This window comes from Lagopus muta, chromosome 29 (genome assembly GCF_023343835.1).
Source record: "Lagopus muta isolate bLagMut1 chromosome 29, bLagMut1 primary, whole genome shotgun sequence".
Taxonomy (NCBI): Eukaryota; Metazoa; Chordata; class Aves; order Galliformes; family Phasianidae; genus Lagopus; species Lagopus muta.
This window is the reverse complement of record NC_064461.1, coordinates 1,655,523-1,676,683: the sequence shown is the minus strand read 5'-3', so window position 1 is coordinate 1,676,683 and position 21,161 is coordinate 1,655,523. Positions and strand designations below refer to the sequence as shown.

Here is a 21,161-nt window from a genome sequence, read left to right as displayed (position 1 = left end):
CGCTTCGTTCACTTTGGGTTTATTTCCTTTTTCCTGATTTCTTTCCTTTATTTCTCTCTCTTTTTTGCCATTCCCAGCTGCTGCTCCCGGTGCCGACGGCGTTTCCAACAAACACCAAATCGCTGCGGCCAATCGTGGGGGGGCACCGGGCAGTGGGACGGATTGGGGGCGGGACACAAGAAATAAATAGCGCTGCAACAGCGTGGAAATACGATACAAAAAACGGCCAAAAAGCAAAATCATAACGCGAATCATTCAACCCCCAAAGCTTGTGGGGAACCCAGCGACGCGTCGACGTGGAGGCGGGGAAGAGGCGAATTCTTGGCTTCGGTTTTGCCACGGAGAATCCATGGAGTCGGGGCCGGGAGCCCGGAAAGGGAATCGAGGCGGGGTTACAGAGCGGGGCAGGCGACCTGGTGCCGGATGCCTTCGTTGCAGAGCAGCGCGGCCGCGCGCTCGTCGCCGTCGCCGTGTTGGCACTGCATGTAGCTGATGCCGTGGGGCGAATAGGGGTGGGCGCAGACGTTGCAGGTGCGGGTCATGGTGCCGCCCGTGCTGCTCCTGAGGGGAGGGGGGAGGCACAGAGAGCCCCCCCAGGGGCAGACGTCAGAACCCAGGGCTGCCCAGAGGTGTTTGGTGGCTCCCATCGGGGCCATCGGAGCTCGGTTGGAGCCCCTCGGTGGCACCAAAGGATGCCGTCGGCTCTTGGTCGCATCCCATCGGTGGCAGCCATTGGTGCCATGAGAACTTGGTGGCTCCTATTGGTGCCATCAGCTCTTGGTTGGGTCCCACTGGTGGCACCCATCAGTGCCATTAGGACTTGGTGGCTCCCATTGGGGCCATCAGCTCTTGGCTGGACCCACCTGGTGGCACCCATTGCTGCCACCAGATCTTAGTTGGGTCCCATTGGTGGCAGCCATCGGTGCCATGAGAACTCAGTGGCTCCTATCAGTGCCATCAGCTCTTAGCTGGGTCCCACTGGTGGCACCTATCAGTGCCATTAGGACTTGGTGGCTCCTATTGGTGCCATCAGCTCTTGGTGGCATCTATGAGTGCCATCGGCTCTTGGTTGGACCCACCTGGTGGCATCCATTGCTGCCATCAGATCTCAGTTGGGTCCCATTGGTGGCACCCATCAGTGCCATTAGGACTCAGTGGCTCCTATCGGTGCCATCAGCTCTTGGTTGGGTCCCCTTGGTGGCAGCCATCAGTGCCATGAGCGCTTGGTGGCTCCCATCGTCCCCCATCACTCCTCATCAGCGCTTGGTGGCCCCCCCAGCAGCACCCATTGGCACCCACCCCCCCCAGCAGCACCCATTCTGGGTGGCCCCCAGAGGTGACGCGTGGTGGCCATGCATACAGTGGTGGCACCCATTGCTCCCCAGTGGCACCCGGTGCCGCCCATGGGCTCAGTGCCCACCGGTGCCCACCCCACAGACCCCACAGACCCCACAGAGCCCCACATCCACCCCCACCCTCGTCCCCCCGCCCCTCACCTGCACTCGCTGCAGCTCCGCTGGCACTCCTTCCTGCGGTAGCGGCACATCAGGGCCCCGATCAGCAGCCCCAGGAGGCTGAGCAGCAGCAAGGAGCCCAGGACGGAGCCCACGATGACTCCCGCCTGGCGGCCGCTTCCTGCAGGGACAAACAGCTCGTCACCGTCACCGTCGCCCCACAGGGACCCCCGGAGCCCCCCGGCGGCACTCACTCTGTGCGGGGCTGAGGCTGATCTGGCACGTGGCGTAGCCCACGCGGTTGGTGACCCGGCATTGGTAGACACCAGAGTGAGCCTCCGAAAGGCTGCGGATCAGGAGGTCACCGGGAGCACGGCCTGAAGGGAGGGGGATGGAGTGAGTGTGGGGACAGGGGGACAGAGAGGGGGGCGTGGGGGGGCGGGGGTGTGGGGACACACAGGGGGACAAGCATGGGGATATGGGGGTATGGGGGTGTGGGGACACGCATGGGGACACACATGGGGACAAACATGGGGATATGGGGGTATGGGGGTGTGGGGACACACATGGGGACAGACGCGGGGACATGAGGTCATACATGCAGACATGGGGGTACACGGGTGTGGGGACACACATGGGGACAAACATGAGGATATAGGGATATACATGGGGATATGGGGGCATGGGGACACGCATGGGGACAAATGTGGAGATATGGGGGTATGGGGACAGATGTGGGGATTTACATGGGGACATGGGGACATAGAGGGGGACATGGGGATACAGGGGTGTGGGGACACACATGGGGACAAACATGGGGATATGGGGACATACATGGGGATATGGGATGCAGGGGGACATGGAGTGAGGGGATATGGAACATGGGGACACAGGGATAGGGGTGTGGGGACATGGGGACATGCAAGGGGATGGACATGGGGACATGGAGTGCAGGGATATGGGGACATGGGGACACAGAGGGGGGGGATATGGAACACAGGATGTGGGGACGTACAGGGGGACCTGGGAGCAGGGAAAAGGGGGCACGGGGGTAGGGGGACATGGGGTGCTTGGGAACATGGAGACACAGGATGCGGGGACATGGGGACACACAGACATGGGGACACACAGACACGGGGACACACGGATGTGGGCGTGTGAGGACACTGCTGGTGGATTTGGGAGCACACAGACAGGAGCACGGATGTGAGCGCAGACATGGGCAGAGCACGAGAGTGTCCGCATCACCTCCATCCACACCCGTGGTGCACATGGACACAGGGACACACAGACATGGGGACACACGGACATGGGGACACACAGACACAGGGACGTGTGGATGGGGGCACTGCTGGACACCCACAGACACACAGACACAGGGCTGAGCCCACCAGACGAGCGCGGCTGGGGGCGAATGTGGTCACAGCTGCACACAACAAGAGCCTCTCACCCCCTGCCACCCCCCAGCCCCCTGCCACCCCCCGGGAGCCCCCAGCGCCCACCTTGGATGGTTCCTTGGGGCAGCCGTCCTCCTCCGTACCCATCTGCCAGCTTGGCCCACTGGTAGGCCAGCGGCGCGGCCCCTCCGCGGCTGTAGCAGCGCAGCAAAATGCTGCCGCCCTGCACCTGATCTCCTTCGGTCCAGCACTGCGGGGCGGCCGGCTTCTCTGCGGGGCGAGGGGCAGCGTCACCACCAGGGGTGCGGGCACCACCGGGGCCATTGGCGCCACCGGGGATGCGGTCATCACAGGGGACGCGGTCATTAGCGGGGGCATCGTCATCACCTGCGCCACCATCACCAGCAGGGACAGGGTCACCACCGAGGTTGCGGCCACCGCACGGGGCGCTGCCACCACCACCGGGGCCACCGCCACCATTAGGGATCGCTGTCCCGACCAGCAGGGACACCGACTGCGGGCATTGTCACCGCCAGGGTCACAGACACCAGCACCAGGGTCGTGGTCACCACCAGGGACATTGACACCACCACAGTCAAGGTCTCCTTTGGGGCCACCATCACCAGCAGGGCCACCGTCACCTCTAGAGCCACCGCCACCACTCAGGACATCGACACCATCAGTGCCACCGCTCCCATCGTGGACACGGCCAGCAGCTGGGACAATGCCACCACCACAGAGGGACACGGCCACCCCCAGGACCACCACCACCACCATGGCCAACCCCAGGGCCACCACCACCTCTGTGGCCACCACCAGGGACATTGAGGCAGGGAGGGATGTCAGTGTTGCCACCACACGGCGGCACCAACCAGCAGGGGGTCGGGGGTCTCACCTTGCACGGTGACGATGACCTCGTGCACGGCCACCGTGTTCTTCTTGACGCGGCACTGGTAGGTGCCGGTGTCGGAGACCTGCAGGTCTGCCAGGCGGATGGAGGCGTCGTGCTGCCCAGGGTCGTTCTGCACGAAGGCCACGCGGTCCTGCAGCCCCGAACCGCTGCCGTAGTTGACGTGGTGGTCGTGGTAGGAAAGGAACTGGATGGGGTGGAACGGGGGGTGAGAAGGGGCCGCTGCATCCCCGGGTGTCCCTGCGTCCTTCCTGCATCCCTCCTGCTCCATCTCTCCTCATCACTTTGTCCTGCCCCACATCTGCTCCTCCATCTTGCTTTGGCCATCCTTCCTTGTCCCATCCTATCCCACAGCGTCCCATGCTATCTCATCCATCCCATCCCATCCCATCCCATCCCATCCCATCCCATCCCATCCCATCCCATCCCATCCCATCCCATCCCATCCCATCCCATCCCATCCCATCCCATCCCATCTTATCCATCTCATCTTATCCATTCCATCCCATCCCAACTCACCCCATCTCATCCCTTCACCTCTCCACCCTCCCTCCCTCCCTCCCTCCCTCCTTCCCTCCACCCTTCCCTCCCATCCCACCCCACCCCATCCCATCCCATCCCATCCCATCCCATCCCATCCCATCCCATCCCATCCCATCCCATCCCATCCCATCCCATCCATCCCATCCCTCCTGACCCATCCCTCCTCCATCCCTCCCCATCCTTTCTCCATCCCCCCCTCCACCCCACAGGATGGAGCCATCTCAGTGACCCCACACCGGGTGCCCCACACTCACCACATTTTCGGGGCCGGTTCTCTCAGGTGTGATCTGGATCCACTCAATTCCCACACCCTGGGGACCGTTGTCCTCGGGCTCGAGGACGTAGGGACAGCCCAGCTTCACTGAGTCTCCCTTGGCCAAGTACAGCACCTCACGGCCTTTGCTGTTGATCCTCACAGCCAGGAGGAGAGCTGGGGGAGAGGGGGCAACATGTGAGCACCCTGACCCTGTGCCCCACAGCACCCTGACCCCATAACCCCCCCCATCCCAACCCTATGACCCACAGCCCCCTGACCCCATAACCAACCCCACCCCATCCCAACCCTATAACCCACAGCACCCTGACCCCATAACCCACCCCATCCCAACCCCATAGCCCACAGCACCCTGACCCTATACTCACCCCATCCCAACCCTATGACCCACAGCCCCCTGACCTTACACCCCCCCCCACCCCATCACCCCACAGCTCCCTGCCCCCCATCTCCCCGTCACCCAACCCCTGGCTCGTGGCTCCCATCCACAAACATCGCAGCGCCTTGCAGCGCCCATCGCTGTCGCTCCGCTGGGGTCACCGCGCTCGGTGCCGGATGGCAGCCCGTCCCATGGGTGCCCAGGGGGCAGCGTCCCCTCCATCCGTCCTCGGTGACATCGGGGCCACCTACCTGGCATGAGCCCCAGCAGCAGGAGCTGCCCGGCGCCGTGCCGTGCCATCGCGCTGCGGTGCCGGCGCGGAGGAGGAGGAGGAGGAGGAGGAGTGCAGGTGGATGAAGGCTGCGAGGCGACGAAGCATCGCCCGACACCAGCAGCCCTTTTACATGCTGGGTCCGGGCGCTCCTCCCTGTGGGGCGGATGCCTTTGGGATGACTGAGTGGCTCCGAGCTGTGCGTGAGCGAAGCCGCCCTGCTCCACTCCCTACCCGGTAATTAGGAGCTGCTGCGCCATGTGGGGTTGCGTCCCATTGGAGTGGGGCTGGGGGCTGAAATATGGGGGCGCTGCTCCGTGGGCCCCGTTCCCAACAGCGGGGTGGGGATTTGGGGCTGCGGACCCCATTTGGGGGGGGCTGACCCCGTGTTAAGCAGCAGCAGCGGGGTCGGTGGGGAAGGATCCGGGATCCATGGGAAGGCTCTGAGATGGCGGCGCTGCCCCACGCAGCCCCAAAAGGGTTTTGGTGTGGGGCAGGGACACGACTGTAGGAGCTGAAAGGTGTGGTTGGAGCCTGGGCTTAATCCCCTAAAAATCCCTCCTCTGGTCCTGCCTCCTCAGCGTGGGGCACAGGGATGCTGGCACCTCGAGGGGACGCTGAGCCCACCTGGGTGACATCGGGGGACGTGGTGGCAGCTGTGGGTCAGGGGAGGTGGGGATGGAGGTGGAACCTGCGGCCACCATGGATGGATTGGGGACAGGAAAGCTCCAGCAGCGGGTGATGGGGACAGGGGCGGCACAGCAGGACGGAAGGGCTGGGGACAGCGATGCCAGGCAGCGAGCAGGGGCAGCTCGGGGATGGGGACGCCTTGCAGGTGATAAAGGCCACACGGGGGGCCGCTCGACTCCCTGGACCCCCAGCAGCATCGCCCCACAGCCGCCCCAGTGCCCCATGGAGGCCGTGGCACAAGGGCAGCTCCGGTCAGTGCGCGGTGCCCCGCGGCGCAGCTCGGTGTTTTCCACCCCACCGCCCGATCCGGATGGGCAGCACCTCCCTGCAGGCCCCAAACGCTCCCTGGGGCCACAGCTGCTCCATTTACCGGCCCCACTCTGAGCTCATCGCCGTCCTTTAACCCTTGCTGGGAACACAGGCACGTGTTGGGCAGCGTCTGTGATTTGGGGCCCCCGGGGCGGCGCGGAGGGGACGAAGCCCAGCGGGGTGCAGCCGTGGTTTGGTGGCTCTGCACCCCTCGTGCAGGATGGGGGGCACGGCACCGTGCTCTCGATTCATGGGAGCCGTGCAGGACGTGGAGCTGACAGGGATGGAGGTGACCATGAGGGATGCTGAGGGCCCCACAGAACCGGGGGGGACCAAAGCAGCCATGCAGACTCACAGCGCCCGGCTTCTCTGCCATTCGGGGACACCCAGAGGGAAAGCAGCCGTGTGGGGATGCGGGAGGAGGTGGGATTCCCCCCCCTGCCCACCCCACGCCGTCTCCCTGCCCCAGGCAGTCTCGCCTTTCCAGGCTCTCCTTATTTTCAGCTGCTCGGAGAATTAATCAGAGCCACTCCTACGGGATCCCAGCCCTCTGAAGCTGCCATTCCCTGTCCTGCTGCGGTTTGTTGTGGGTTTGTTTTTTTTTTTCCTGTCGTTCCGAGGTTTGCATCACTCTGTGGACGCTTTGCTTTGTCCCTTCACAAGGCCACAGGGCCTGGAGGTGACACGGCGCTGCTCACAGGGCGGGTTTGGCAGCAGGGCAGCGACAGCAGCGGGTTGGGTTCCGGCTGGGTCATGGGGACGAACCAGAGCCCTCAGGAACAGGGCAGGGGATGCTGCTGTCCCCAGCAAGCAGGGAGATGGGCAGGGGGCTGTTCCTAATGCTAGTGCCAACCCCTGTCCCACCCCGACCCCAACCCTGACCCCAATTCTAACCCTAACCCTACTCCGACCCAACCTTAACCATAACCTCAACCCCAGCCCTAACCATAACCCCAACCCAACCCTGCTCCTAACCATAACCTCAACCCCAACCCCAACCCCAACCCCTAACCCTGACCTGGAGGTGGGAAGCAAGAGAAGGACAGGAGACGCTGTCTGCTCCATGAACATCTCTGTTTGGAGGCAGCTCTGCTTAAGCGAGCCGAAACTCCCGAGCTGCTGCCTTCTGCCCCGTGTGGGGCTGAGCCCCACTGCGCGCCCACCGCTCCACCTGGGCACAGTACTTCTCCGGGATGCCAGCGGCTCTGCAGAGACAAAAACCATCAGATCCTGATGCCAGGCTGAGCACGCGGCCTTGGAGCGGGTTGTGTTTGGAGGAGACACCCAGCAGGGAGCCGGGATGGGGCTGAAGGTCACCTGAGCTCCTGGATCTTCTGCTGCTTGAGCTGGGCGATGCGCTGGCTGCGCTGCTCAGCCGCCTCCTGCAGCCTCCGGCTCTCCTCAAAGGCGGCCATGCGCTCCTGGGCCCTCAGCTGCTGCTGCTCCCTCATCTGACGCCGGATGGCATCGGCGTGGGCCGACTGCAGGGCCGCCCTGCGAGCCTCCTCTGCCTTTTCCTTCTCAATCTGCTTCTGCTGGGCCCTGAGAGGGGGGAGAAGACCTCCGAGGTCATCGGATCCAACCGTCAGCCCGCCCTCGCCGCTCGTGGTGCCGCGTAATGGGAGAAAGGTCCATTGAAATCGTCCTCCCCCCCTCCCTGATGTTGGAATGGCAGAATTGTGGAGCTGTCAGGATTGGAAAAAGGCCTCCAAGATCTTCCACCGCCAACCCATCCTCCCAGGTCGCCACGTTGACCCAACCCCACTGTGTGCCAAAATGATCGCAGAAACGGGGAACCACGAAGGCTGGAGAAGACCTTTAAGGCCCCCAAGGCCAACCCCCCCCCATCCCCACCATTCCCACTAAAGCACGAGCCTAAAGAGAATCACAGAGCCACAGGTCGAAGGCCTCCAAGACCCTCAAGCCCAACTTCTCCCCACCTCTCCCACTCACAGAACCACCAAGGCTGCAGAAGAGCCCCGGGACCCCCAAGGCCGACCCCAACCCGTCCCCATTGCTCACAACCACAAGGCTCATCTTTGACCCCCAAGACTCCCCTGAACCCAACGCCAACCCACACCCACAGCACCTCCTTTCTCAGCACCTCCGTGCACGGTGACCCCCTCCCCTCCCCGGCCGTCGCACCGCGCTCAGCGCAGACCCCACCTCACCGCAGGATGCGTTCGAAGTCGCGCCGGTCCCTCATCACCTGCACAGCCATGCGCTGCTCCTTCTCTGCGATCTGCTGCCTCCGGCCCTGCCGCAGCTGCTCCTCCATCTCAGCCTTCCTGCGCGCCGCCTCCTTCTCCTTCCTCCTCCACTCCCGCTCGGCCGCTTCCTGGCTGCGTTTGGCCCTCAGTGCGTCCTGCCCACGGGGACAGAAGGGGATGGCGGTGAGGCTGGCAGGGATGGTTTTCATGGCCGTGCTCCTTGCTGCACGATGGTGGATCCGCCAGCCCTCACAGCACGGCCTGGGTTGGGAGGGAGCTCAAGGGTCCCAAAGCTGCGACCCCACAGCGCCTGCAAAGCCGCCAACCTGCCCACGTCTCACAGCAGCCCAGGCTGCCCAGGGCCCCATCCAGCCTGGCCTCCAACCCCTCCAGGGATGGACGGGGCATCGCAGCCTCTCTGGGCAGCTGTTCAGCCCCTCACCGCTCTCCCAGCACACAACTTCCCTGAGCCCCAGCCTCCAGCTGCCCTCCCTCCGCTTCCAGCCGTTCCCTGCTCTCATCTCCCCTGCCCAAGAGCTGCCTCCCCTCCTGGCTGCAGGCTCCCTGCAGGCGCTGCAGGCTGCACTCAGCTCAGCCCCAGCTCCTCTTCTCCATGCTGAACGAGCCCAGCTCCCTCAGCCTGGCTTTGCAGGGAGCTGCTGCAGCCCCTGCTCAGCCCTGCGGCTCCTCTGGCTCCTCTCCCACAGCTCCCTGTCTCGTCTGGGAACCCCCAGCCCTGGACGCAGTGCTGCAGACGGGGCCTCAGAGAGCAGAGCACAGAGGGACGATCGCCTCCCTGGCCCTGCTGCCCCCCCTCTGCTGATGGAGCCCAGGATCCCGTTTGCTTTCCCAGCTGCAGGAGCTCACCCACCCGCTCTGCCTGCTGGTCGAGGGCCTTCTCCTGCATGGCCCTGAGCCGTGCCACCTCCTTCTCCTTCTCCCGACGGATTCTTTCCTGCTCAGCTTCCAGCTCTGCCTCCCGTTCCTACGTGGGACAGAGTTTGGTGGCAGCTCCCTGCACCCCATCGCCCCCCCTGTGCTGCTGTGCTCAGCTCAGTACCATTTTCTGCCTCTGGTACTCGAGCACCCGCTCATCCTCCATCTTCTCCTTCTGCAGCTGCTCCTCCTTGCACCTCTGGCTCTCGTCGTTGATGCGTTTAATCTCAGCCTGGATTTTCTTCTGCTGCTCCTTCCTCTGCTCCAACTCCTGAAGCACAGAGCAGAGGCTCTGCAGTGCTCTTCCATGGGGGCTCAGAGCCACTTTGGAAGAAGGCTCAGCCTCCCCAAGAGACCACAGCCTCCGTTCTGCACCGAGGCCGACCCCCCCCCAGCACCAGGTCACACCTCCAAGAGGTGAAAATCTGCCCTCATCATCATCACCATCATCATCATCACTGCTCCCCAGCAGCCCCCTGGTTCCTGCCCAGCTCACCTTCTGCTCCTCCACCTTCAGCTGTTCCAGGTACCGAAGCATTTCCTGGCTCTCCTGGTCCTTCTGCTCAGCTCTCAGCGCCCGCTCCTCCGCGTTCTTCTCGATCTGCTTCACCAGCTCCTGTCTGCCTCTGGGAAGAACCACAGGATCACGGAATGCTTGGGTCAGGAGGGACCTCCAAGACCACGGAACCGCGGGATCTCAGCACGGCTGGGTCGGAGCTCAGCCCCTCCGTGTCACTGATCAGAAGAGCTTTGGATCCAGACAGACCCCCGGGGGGCTCCGTTCATCACCACCCCCCTCTGGACGCAGAGCCGCTGCCCACGGCCCCCCAGCTGTGTCCATAAATCCTTTATCTGCCCCTCAATCCCGTCTCTCCAAAAAGCCGCTCACTGCATCAGCTCCCGCTTCCTCCTGCCTTCCAGCTCCTCCTGCATCTCGTCGGCCTTCTGCCTCTCCACCTCCATCATCCTGGCCAGGCGTTTCTCCTCCTCCTCCAGCTCTCTGGCTATCTGCTGCTTCTCCAGGATCTGCGTGTCGCGGATCATGTGGCACTTCACACCCAGGAGCAGCTGTGGGGACAAGGGGCGTCCAGGGCTCGGCGGATGGGGACAGAGAGCAGGAGGTGCAAAAGGGAAGGAGAAGACGACTGAGCAGCAGCAGGCAGCGCTCACAGCTCATCCTCAGCGCCCTGTGGGGCCCGGGGCACCTCGTGCCACCTCTCCCCTTTCGTTCTGCGACGCTGGGGAGGAGGACGGGACCCCCTGGCCTCACCTCACTGAACTCCTTGATCTCATCCTCCTGCTCCATGCGCATCCTGTTCGCCCGCTGCAGGAGGTGCTGGGCGCGTTCCTTCGCCTCCTCCTCCAGCTCGCTCTGCTTGCTCTGCTGCAGGAGGCTTTGTCGCTTTGCTGCTGCCTTCCGCTCGTTCATGGCCTCCTAAGGGGACAGGGGGAGAGCTGAGCCACCGACCTGCAGCCCTGGGCCACCATCCATCATCCTGGGCCACCATCCATCATCCTGGGCCACCAACCTGCACTGCTGGGCCACCATCCACCATCCTGGGCCACCAACCTGCGCTGCTGGGCCACCAGACTGAACCCTGAGCCACCATCCCATACCCTGGGCCACCATCCATCATCCTGGGCCACCAACCTGCGCTGCTGGGCCACCAACCTGCGCTGCTGGGCCACCAGACTGAACCCTGAGCCACCATCCCATACCCTGGGCCACCATCCTGACCCCTGGTTCACCACCCTCCACCTTCTGGGCCACCATCCTGCATCCCTTGTACCCCATGCTCTCATCCTGAACCCTGCACCACCATCCTTCACCCTTGGGCCACCACCCTGCATAACCCCTGGGCTCCCACCCCGCACCCCCCGGGCCAAAACCCCTCTCCTTCCTAAAGGAGACGCCCCACAGAGGTGCACTGGGGAGATGTGGGGTGCAGCCCACGCAGCACTGCAAACTTTGGGACCCCCCACAGCCCCTCCTGGGCTCAGAGGGTCGGAGAGATGCAGGGTTTGAAGGTGGGCACCGCAATCCGGGGGGTTGCAGGGTGCTGGTCCCACCCTATGGGTGCCCCCACGGCATGAAGGGTGGGCAGGGGGGGTGCCTACGAGCTCTGCCTCCCTCTGTGCTTTCAGGGCTGCCAGCTCAGCTGCACGCTGCTCCTTGCTCTGCACTCGGGACGACTCCTGGATGCGCTGGAAGTCCTGCAGGCCGATGATGAGGGCCGGGGTCGGATTCTCTGAGGGGACACTGCGAGAGGAGGGCGCACAGCAGAGCAGTCAGTGCTGCTGGGGGTCCTTCGCCCCCCTCCCAGCTCACCCCCAAACCCTTCTGTTGTGCTGATGGCACTGCGGTGCCACCTCAGCGCTGTGACGTCCCTGTCCTGAGCAGAGAGGGACGGCAGCTGGGCGACGGGGGGAACCCACAGAACCCCACACGCAGCACCCAAAGAGCTTGGGGCCGAGCCACCCCACGGCTGCCACTGGGGGGGATGGAAGTGAGCCGAGCTGCGCCCCCCCCCTGAGCTTCAAGCCCAGAGATCCAGGGCTGCAGCACTGCTGGATGGAATGAGTTCGGTGTGGGGGGAGGACGCAGCTCTGCCCCACGGTGACTCAGCCTCGGAGGAAACCACCTCAGTGCCCCCATTTCCCCACGTGTCAAAAATGTGGGTAATGACACAGGGCTGGGTTTGGTTGCGTTTTGTTTTTTATTTATTTCCAGGTGAGTTGTGAGGAGTTTTAATTAGTGGCAGCGTTGCTCAGCCGCAGCACGGCGACGCGTGCGGTGCATTAACCAAACTCACGGGGCGCTTTGAAGGCTCTGGGGACTAAGGATGCAGTCACTGTCATTATGTGTCACCTTTTCATCCACCCTTGGGACAGATACCTGCATAATAAGTGGCCCAGCATCACAGCATCGGATTCCAGGACGCTTTAAAGAATGGGCAGTGGCACCGACGGCCCTAATCAACGGTGTGACGCAGCGACCGCAGCCCTGAGCTGTCTGTGTTTGGGTGCCCAACCTGCACCCCGATTTTTAGGAATGGAAAAGGAACCCAAACGCTTCCAGGTGGAGCCACGTGGGGGGAAACGTGGGCAGCGGGCCCAAAACCTGCGGCTCCGAGCGCGGCAGCCTCAGCCCAGCCTGAAACCAAAGGGCTGCGGTGCGTCCTTGTGGGGTGGAAGCAGGGAGAGGTGAAGCGAGGGGGGGATAAAAGAAAGGGGGGGGGTGGGGGAAGGTCAAAATGAGGCTCCGTGGGGTTCGCCCGGGATAATGGCACAAAACCCCTGCGGGTTTTTAATGAGGGGATGTAATTAGAGCCGGGTTCCGACTGCTCGACCTCGTGGACAAACAGCCGCGCGCCCAGGGAGGGGGGAATCGCTGCTGCCTGGGGGTGTTTGGCACCTGGGGGGGGGGACGGGGGGTTGTTTGAGGAGGGGCTGAGGGGGGTTTGTGGGGTCTGTGAGGGCGTTTGGGGGCTTTGGGGGGGCGCGACTCACACGAGGCTGCGGATGAGGCCGTTGCCGAGCAGTCGGATGGTTTCGGGGCGGTGCTGAGCGCCGGGCGCTGATTTTGGAGAGCTGCGCGCATCCCGTAGGAGCACAATGGGGCCGTGAGACTGTAAGGAAAAACCCCAAAGCGGGGATCCCAAAGCTGGGGGGAACCGATGCAAAAACCCCGACGCGGCGCCGTGAGACCGCAGCAGTAAAACAGAGGGGGGGGGAAGGGGCTGAAATCCCCCCAAAGTGCCCCCAGATCTCAGGAAAACCCCACAGCGGGTCCCGCTCCGCCTCCTCCCGCTTCTCCCGGCGCAGCAGCGCCGCCGAGGTCCCCGCGCTCGAGGTGACATCGCCATCTAGCGAAGCCATGCTCTCTATGGGGCGGATCCCCAAACCCCCCCCCCAATTCCGTGCGCTTGGAGGTGGGGCTGTTTGTTCCACCGCCTCCTCGGGGAGGGATGTGAGGCCACAGCTGGGTTAAAAGGGACCCTAAAGATCCCAGAGCCACGGGATCGCAGCGCGGCTGGGGCGGAAGGGACCCCAAATATCACAGAGCCGTGGGATCCCGATACAGCTGGGTTGGGAGGGACCCCAAATCCCCCCCTTGCCATGGGCTGCGTGCTTCCCATCAGCTCAGGTCGCCCACAGCCCCTCCACGGCCTCCAGCTCCAAGGCTGGGGCGCCCACAGCTCTGTGAGGAACTCTCTGAATTTCCTCCTAAAATCTGTGGGTCCAGAAGCAGCCCTGTGCCCAACCCCACACCCCCGCAGTGGGGCACAACCCCATGGGCCGGGCCGGGCAGTTCGGTGCCCTCAGGGTTCATTTCTCATCCATCACCGTTATCAGCTGCGTGTTTAATGACAGGGCTGGGCTGCGCAGCCAGCAGATAACGGCTGCCTTCAGCACCGCCAGCCTCAGAGCCTGGAGAACGGGACGGGATCCGCCTCCAAGAACCCAATTAATGATTGTAGGAATGTTGTCAGGCTGTGACAACTGCACGGAGCAGCTGCTGGGGATGGAGCCCAGAGCTGAGGCAGCCGTTCTGACGTCGTCTTTCCTTCCTCTCCTTGAAAAGAGCGATTTCTTGCTGCTGTTTTTTGGCAGGAGGTCCGGCTTGCAGTGCTGACGGCCCCACAGCCCTTTTTTTTGGGGGGGGGGGGGACAGAACCTCCATAGGGATCCCAGTGGGGTGGAACTGGGGACACGGGGCGGCACCCAGAGCTGCAGCCTTGGAGCTGAAGGGCGTTGGGTGCCATAAAGGTGTGCTATGGGGCCATAGGGCGCAGGTTGGGGGCAAACACTGCTGGGCTTGGTGGCTGTGTGCCCCCTCCCCCCCCAAAGGAAACAAAACAAACACAGGCCTTCCCTACAGCAAAGCCCAAAGTGTTGAGGGGGTGTTCAGCCCCTCCGGCCCACAATGAAGCGGTTGGCCCAGGCCTGGGGAGCAGGGGGAAAGTCCCAGGCCCACGGGTGGAGGGCAGAGGAGGGGGGGGGTCTCAGGCCCATTGTTTGGGGTCGAGGCCTGGGGGGGTTTCCAGGCCCAAGTAGGTGGGAGAAGCCCCACCCCCCCCCCTTACCCCAAACAGGCTCTCATCCACCTCGGTGCTCCGTGCCCGTCTCCGTAAGCGGCTGGAGGGCTGCATAGAGCCGGGGGGGTTGGCGGGGGTCCCGTTGAGGCCCTGCAGGCCGCGGGCGGCGCTCGCCATCCCGCTCCGCCGCTCCGTCTCCATAGCAACGGCAGCGCGCGTTCTCATGGCAACGAGACGCGCGGGGGGCGGGGCCGGCGCGGAGGGGCCGCTCTAGGCAGCTCGGAGCCGACTCGATGGTCGCTGGGGGGTGTTCGGCCCCGGCTGCGCCCGCGTGGCTCCAGCGGCGTCACTTCCACGCGTGGCTCCGGCTGTCCCCATCCCGTCCCCATCACGTCCCCATCCCGCCCCCCTCCCCGCGCGTTCCCAGACGCGTCTCCACGCCTGGGCCCCATTCGTGTCCCTTTCCCGTTTGTCCCCATTTGCGCCCTCCCATCACCCTCTCTCTGTGTTCCCAGTCGTGTCCCCGTATCTGAGCGTCCCATTCCCCACGCGTGTCCCCACGTGTCCCCTCCACGCGTGTCCCCACCTCCCCCATCCACGTGGGGCTCAGCATGGCCTCACCTGCACTGCAAGCCCCGCCCCCTTCCTCCTAGCCCCGCCCCCTTCCTCCTAGCCCCGCCCCCCACGTGCTCACCCACCACCACATTCGAAGCTCAGGGCTGCTCCCCTCTGATTGGGGTCCTTGGGGTGGAGATGGGGGGGGGTTCCTCCCCCATTCCCCTCATTACCACCAGGCCCCCCCCCACACCTGAACCCCCCCATTGCCTCTTATGTACCCCAAGAGCCATTGGGCCCCATGCCTGTGGGGACAGCCCCCAGCCCACCCAACCCCAACCCCTACCCCCCCTCCCCAGCCCCCCAACCACTTTCACTCCTTATAAACAAGAAGGGGCCATTTATTGGGGCAAGAGCCACTGAGGGGGGGGGGGGGGGGCTCTCCCCAGCACGGCCCCCCCCCAAGGCACAGCGGTGTTGGGATGAGAGGGAGGGGGGGGGGGGTCGGGATGCGGAGACAAAATAATTATTATAAAAAAAAACCACAGATTTTGGTCCTGGCGGGTGGGCACAGCCCCGGTTGGTCCATGGGGGGGTCCATAGGGGGGTCCATGGGGGGGCCCATGGGGTGGTCCATAGGGGGTCCATGGGGTGGTCCATAGGGGGGTCCATGGGGAAGAGCGATGCGCTTTGGGGACCCCCCCCAGCCCCATGGAAGCTTTGGGGTCGGGGTGGGGGGGGTTTTGGGGGCCGTTCAGAGGATCTGTCTGGGCATCCCATACCCGGTCATGCCCGCCTGCGAGGCGCCGCGGTTGGTGCCCATCTGCAGCCCGATGACGCTCTGCCCCTCCTTCAGTTTATCCTCCGAGAAGACGCGGCGGTTCTCCTGCGATTTCCTACGGCCACCACCATGGGAATCAACCCCCATCCATCACCCCCCACCCCTCTGTGACCCCCCCCCCCCCCCCCCCCCAGGTTCCCCCCATCACCTACTTAGGGAACCAGTTGGGGTCTCCCACGAAGAGCCCATCGCCTTTGGCCACCGCCAAGCTGCCCAGGTTCATCAGCGTCCTCTGCACGCACGCCATGTTCTTCCCTGCGTGGTGCCAACGCGGTGTCACCCCCTGTGTCACCCTTTGGGGACATCTGGGTGTCACCCCCTCGTCCCCAACCCTCACCTTCCCACAGATCCACCGTCTGGAAGATGTCGGTGGCGGCGATGCCGTAACGCTCAGCTGCCTGCAGGAACTGGGAGATCTGCTCCATCTGCTTGAAGGCCATGGAGGATGCCTGGATTTTGGCCACCGGCGCTTGGCCCCGAGGATAGAGGCTGTTGATGAGGCGGCACAGGACCTGGTGGCATCAGCAGTGACAAAAACGGGGTCGTGGTGGCACCATGATGAGCCCAACATCGAGTGAGGGGACACCAGGAGCATCCCAAAACAACGGCACCGTGATGACCCCCATGTCAGAGAAGGGGACACCAGGACCACCCCAATATGAGGCACCATAACCTCCCCCCTCTGGTAGCACCACAATAAGCCCAATATGAGGTGAGGGGACACCGACATGATGGCACCACGCTGACCCCGATGTTTGGTGAGGGGACACCAAAACGACCTCAATACGGTGGCACCACGGTGACCCCAACATCAGCTGAGGGGACACCACGACCTCCCCAAGGCAACGGCACCACGGTGACCCCAATAAGGGATAAGGGCTCACAAAACCACCCCAAAACCACGGCACCCCCAACCTCAGGGCAGGGAACACAGCGACCACCCCAACATCAACCAAGGGGACGCCACGACCCCCCTGGACCCCCATCACCGCAAAGCGAGGGTGCCACCACGACCCCTTCGCCCCCCCAGTCGCCACCATGGAGGACTCACGGTGCCGTCCTTGAGCCACTGCTGGAACCCATCGCGCCCAGGTGTGGGCTGGGGGATGTCGTCTCCGCACTGCCCCACCATCCAGCGCACCAACAGCTGCTCCAGCTCGGGGTCGTACTGACGGTCGATCTTCTGCTGCACCTCCCGGCTCAGCCCATACGATGGTCCCCTGTTGGCCATGCCTGCGGGGACGCTGTGTGTCACCCATCCTCCCTTGGGGACGCAGTGACACCTCCTGGTGCTGCCCTTCCCCCGGGATGTCTGTCTGTCTGTCTGTCTGTTTGGACCTTATCGCCTGTGCCAGGCGCTCCCTGCTTCCTGCCTGGTGCCGTGGTGACAGCATTGGGGCGCACGGCCCCTCCTTGGAGTCCCCACGCTTTACCATCCCAATGGTGGCACCGCACCGTGTGCCCACCCAACCCTAAACCCCAAACCCCAAACACCAGCCCCATCCAAAGGTCCCCTTGGGGGCCCCCCTACATTGCCATGCCAATGGTGGCACCCCCCCTGTGCCCACCCAACCCTAAACCCCCACCACCAGCCCCATCCAAAAGGTCCCTAAAGGTGCCAATAGTGGCACCCCCCCCCCAGTGCCCACCCAACCCCAACCCCAAACCCCAACCACCAGCCCCATCCAAAGGTCCCCTTGGGGTCCCCCCTACATTGCCATACCAATGGTGGCACCCCCCCCATGCCCACCTCAATCCTAAACCTCATCCTAAACCCCCACCACCAGCCCCATCCAAGGTCCCTAAAGGTGCCAGTGATGGCACCCCCCTGTGCCCACCCAACCCCAACCCCAAATCCCAACCACCAACCCCATCCAAAGGTCCCCTTGGGGTCCCCCTACAATGCCATGCCAATGGTGGCACCCCCCCTGTGCCCACCCAACCCTAAACCCCAACCACCAACCCCATCCAAAGGTCCCCAAAGGTGCCAATAGTGGCACCCCCCCCAGTGCCCACCCAACCCCAACCCCAAACCCCAACCACCAGCCCCATCCAAAGGTCCCCCTGGGGTCCCCCCACATTGCCACCCCATGGCAGCACCACTCCATACCCACCCAACCTTAAACTCCATCCCGAGCCCCAAACGCCTCAAACTTAAACCTCAACCACCAACTCAAACCCCAAAAACCCAATCCTAAACCCCAGCCCTGAACCGAACCACCAACCCTAAATCCCAACCCTCAACCCTCAACCAAACCCCCTGACCCCAACCCCAAACCACCCGCCCCAAACCCCAGCTGGGTTCCCCCATTGTGTTGGCTCGGGTTTTTTGGCAGCTGCTCATTGAATGTTTGCAAAACTGCACCCGTTTGTATGGGATCAAAGCCAGATCCGGGAGCTGCCCTGGGAGCCCCACACCGCAAACCCCAGCAGCCCCACACGCCCCAGGAATGGCGCCTGGCTCCCATCCTACAGGGCGCTATGGGGTGCGGAGCCCGGGGGTCCCCAAGGCTGGGTGACAGCATCCCAATGCTGCTCATATCGGGGTGCTCCCGACACCCTACAGCCATTGGGTGGCATTTGGGGTTCTGTGTTCTGCATTGCTGCCCCCAAAGGTCCTCCTGGGGGGGGGAACTCATGGCTGGGCTGAGCCTGGGCCCCACTGCACGCCCCCAGATGTGGGGGGACCCCAATGTCACCCAGGTACCCCAACCTTGAGGTCACCCCAACGCCACCCAGTGTCACTTGGGCATCCCAACTTTGCTGGGATCAACCCAACACCTTGAGGTCACCCCACATCACCGGCTCACCCCAATGCCAACAAAGTACCCCGATACCTTGGGGTCACCCCAACCTTGAGGTTAACCCCATGCTTTGAGGTCACCCCAATGTCACCAAGGCGTCCCAACACCACCAGGGTCACCCCGACACCATTAAGGCCCCCCAGTGCCACCGTGGGCATCCCAGCACCTTCAGGTCACCCCCCAACACCACCTTAATGCCATCAGGGTCACCCCAATATCACTGGGACACCCCGGGTCCACCAAGGTACCCCAATGCCACTGAGGTGCCCCCAACCTCGAGGTCACCCCGACGTCACCAGGGTGCCCCAAAACCTTGAAAACACTCCAAGCTGGAAATCACCCAATGCCACCAAAGGCACCCAAAGTCCCACCGGGGCTCCCAGTGCCGTCACAGGGGGGTGTTAAGGTGCCCCCCAGGACCCGGAGCCAATGGGTGGGGAACGAAGCTGTCTGGAGTGGGGAGGAGGGGGGGAAGGGGGTCATTGCAGACCCCCACTGCCACCCCATTGTCACCCTTTGGGTCCGGTGGTGCCCAAAATCGGTGAGGAATCGCCATGCTGGGGGGCAGAGAGGGGTGGGGGGGGTGGGGGGGGGGGGGGGGGGTCCCAGAGGACACAGACACTGCAGGGGGGGCAATGAGGAGGGGTCGGAAAGGAGGGGGGCAATGAGGAGGGGGCGCGAGCCGACCCTGAGCGCACAGAGCCACCACGAGGGGAGGGGAGAAGGACCCAAATGGGGAGGAGACCCCCGGGTGGTGCGCAAGGAGCGCACGCGGTGCCCATGGGGGGTGGGACAACGGGACGCGGTGGGATCCCGGTGACGGGGAGCCTCGGATGGGCGATGGGGGACCCCGGGACACCGGGGGGGGGGGTCAGCAGCGCTCCTACAGCCTCTCCCCCCCCCCCCCTTCCACCTCCCCCCCCCCCCGGGGCTGCGGGGCCGGAAGCCGCACCCAGCTCCGCTCCCGTTGCCGTTCCCGGGCGCGGTGCCGTTACCCCGCAGCGGCTCCGGGGCAGCTCGGAACCGCCGTTATGGATCGGAACAACGGAGGCTGAACGAACCGAAGACCCCGAACCGGAGACCCCATCCCGGTTCCCCCCCCCCCCCCCTTCCCTCCCCCTCCCCATACACACAAACCCCTCCTTCGTGCCCACCCCCATCTCTCCCGGTCCCCACCCCCCTCCCACCCCCCGGCCGGCGCCCCCCGCCCCGTTCGGTACCTGCGGTTCCGATCCCGGTCCCGGTGCGGTCCCGCAGTGGCGGATGCCGCCGCCCGCGCCCTTTTCACGGCTGATGTCACCGCGGAGGGGCGGCAACGGCACCGCCCGACCCCGGGGCGGACCCGAACCGCTGGGACTGGGGAGAACCGCACCGCCCCGATGGGACGGGGGGGGCACTTGGAAGGGGGGGGGGAACGATAAGACGTGGGGGTGCGATGGGCGATGGTTGCGATAAAGCGGCCGTGATGGGACGGGGGTGCCAATGGGGGGGGGGGGGGGGGCTGGGGTGGCCGAGGTGGCAATAGAGTGACTGGGGGGGTTTGGGGGGTGGCCGAGGTGACAATGGAGCGGCTGGAAGGGAGAAGGGGAGACGGGGAGACGGGGGGGGGGGGGGTGGTGGCCCGTGATGAGGATGGAGGGGATGCAATGGGGGCAGTGGTGGGGATAGGGGCGATAAGGGGGGCTGGGGGGGTAAGGGATGGGGGGGGGGGGGGGTTGGGGGGTTTGGGACACAATGGCTGTGATGGGGGGGTTGGGGTGGATGGGGACACAATGGCTGCGATGGCCTTTGGGGGGGGGGGGGGGCTGTGATGGGGGGGGGGGGCAGCAGTGGTGATGGGTCGTGATGGGGATGGGGTGGCTGTGATGGCAGAGCTGTGGTGGCAGCGACGGTGGCACAGCCTGCTGGGGGGGGGGGGGGGGGGGAGGGATTGGGGGGGTTACGTGGGGGGCTGCAGAGCCGCAATGTCCCCAACCCTGGCGGTGTCCCCATGGGTGGGGAGGGCCGGTGGCAGCCGCCCAAGCGCCGTCTCTATGGGGAACGGCAGCAAAACAACAAAACACAACCTCGGCACGAGGCCACCGCCGCCTCCGGATCGCTGTCCCCGCGTCCCCAACCCCCCCCCCCCCGCCTCAAGAACTCCTTTCCTTCCCCCCCCCCCCTCTACCCCCACTGTCACCCCTGATCTCAGGAGCGGCATCACACCGATGGTGGCACGGTGGGGATCGACCCTGAGGTGTCACCCCCCCAAGTTGGTGACACCCTGAGGTGCCACGTGGCCAGATCCTCTATTGGAGGTGGGCGTCCCCTGGGGATCCCCCTTTACCTCCCCCTCCCCCCCCCGGCCTTCCCCGGGGGGTTTCCGGTGCTGGGGGGGGGGGGGGGGGGGAGAGGGGAGGAGGGGACAGGGGCAGGAAGAGGCACGTGGTGACCCCCATAGGATGAGGGTGACGAGGGGGGGTGGCAAAGTTGGGGGTGATGGGGGTGGGCGATGGTGGGGGGAGGGGGGGGGTCACACGATGGGGTACAGAAAGATGCGGGGGGGACAC

The 21,161-nt window shown here is 64.4% G+C and overlaps 3 protein-coding genes across 6 annotated transcripts; all 3 read right to left on the bottom strand.

The window, feature by feature from the left end:
- Positions 1–2: 2 nt before the first annotated feature.
- Positions 3–5,336, bottom strand: VSIG8 (V-set and immunoglobulin domain containing 8). The gene is made up of 7 exons (XM_048928910.1): positions 5,209–5,336; positions 4,559–4,787; positions 3,747–3,948; positions 2,957–3,121; positions 1,709–1,831; positions 1,497–1,635; positions 3–561 (listed from the first exon to the last, which is right to left on the bottom strand). Exons 1-7 carry the CDS (start codon positions 5,334–5,336, stop codon positions 393–395), a joined length of 1,155 nt encoding a protein of 384 aa, XP_048784867.1. The 3' UTR covers positions 3–392.
- On the bottom strand, positions 4,649–14,628 carry CFAP45 (cilia and flagella associated protein 45). Of its 4 annotated transcripts, none has more exons than XM_048929260.1 (12): positions 14,461–14,628; positions 12,884–13,002; positions 11,492–11,633; positions 10,644–10,808; positions 10,263–10,441; positions 9,870–9,999; positions 9,498–9,644; positions 9,309–9,422; positions 8,399–8,592; positions 7,545–7,769; positions 7,246–7,432; positions 4,649–4,734 (listed from the first exon to the last, which is right to left on the bottom strand). In XM_048929260.1, the coding sequence occupies exons 1-11, from the start codon at positions 14,611–14,613 to the stop codon at positions 7,321–7,323; spliced, it is 1,680 nt and encodes a 559-aa protein (XP_048785217.1). In that variant the 5' UTR covers positions 14,614–14,628; the 3' UTR covers positions 4,649–4,734; positions 7,246–7,320. The 4 variants fall into 4 exon arrangements, with proteins under 4 accessions (XP_048785217.1, XP_048785218.1, XP_048785215.1 ...); XM_048929261.1 differs by lacking the exon at positions 14,461–14,628 and adding an exon at positions 12,270–12,527 and having other exon boundaries at positions 12,884–12,991; XM_048929258.1 differs by lacking the exon at positions 14,461–14,628 and having other exon boundaries at positions 12,884–13,239.
- Positions 14,629–15,582: 954 nt separating this feature from the next.
- On the bottom strand, positions 15,583–19,973 carry TAGLN2 (transgelin 2). The gene is made up of 5 exons (XM_048929392.1): positions 19,833–19,973; positions 16,860–17,041; positions 16,146–16,320; positions 15,961–16,063; positions 15,583–15,863 (listed from the first exon to the last, which is right to left on the bottom strand). Exons 2-5 carry the CDS (start codon positions 17,037–17,039, stop codon positions 15,722–15,724), a joined length of 600 nt encoding a protein of 199 aa, XP_048785349.1. The 5' UTR covers positions 17,040–17,041; positions 19,833–19,973; the 3' UTR covers positions 15,583–15,721.
- Positions 19,974–21,161: the final 1,188 nt, after the last annotated feature.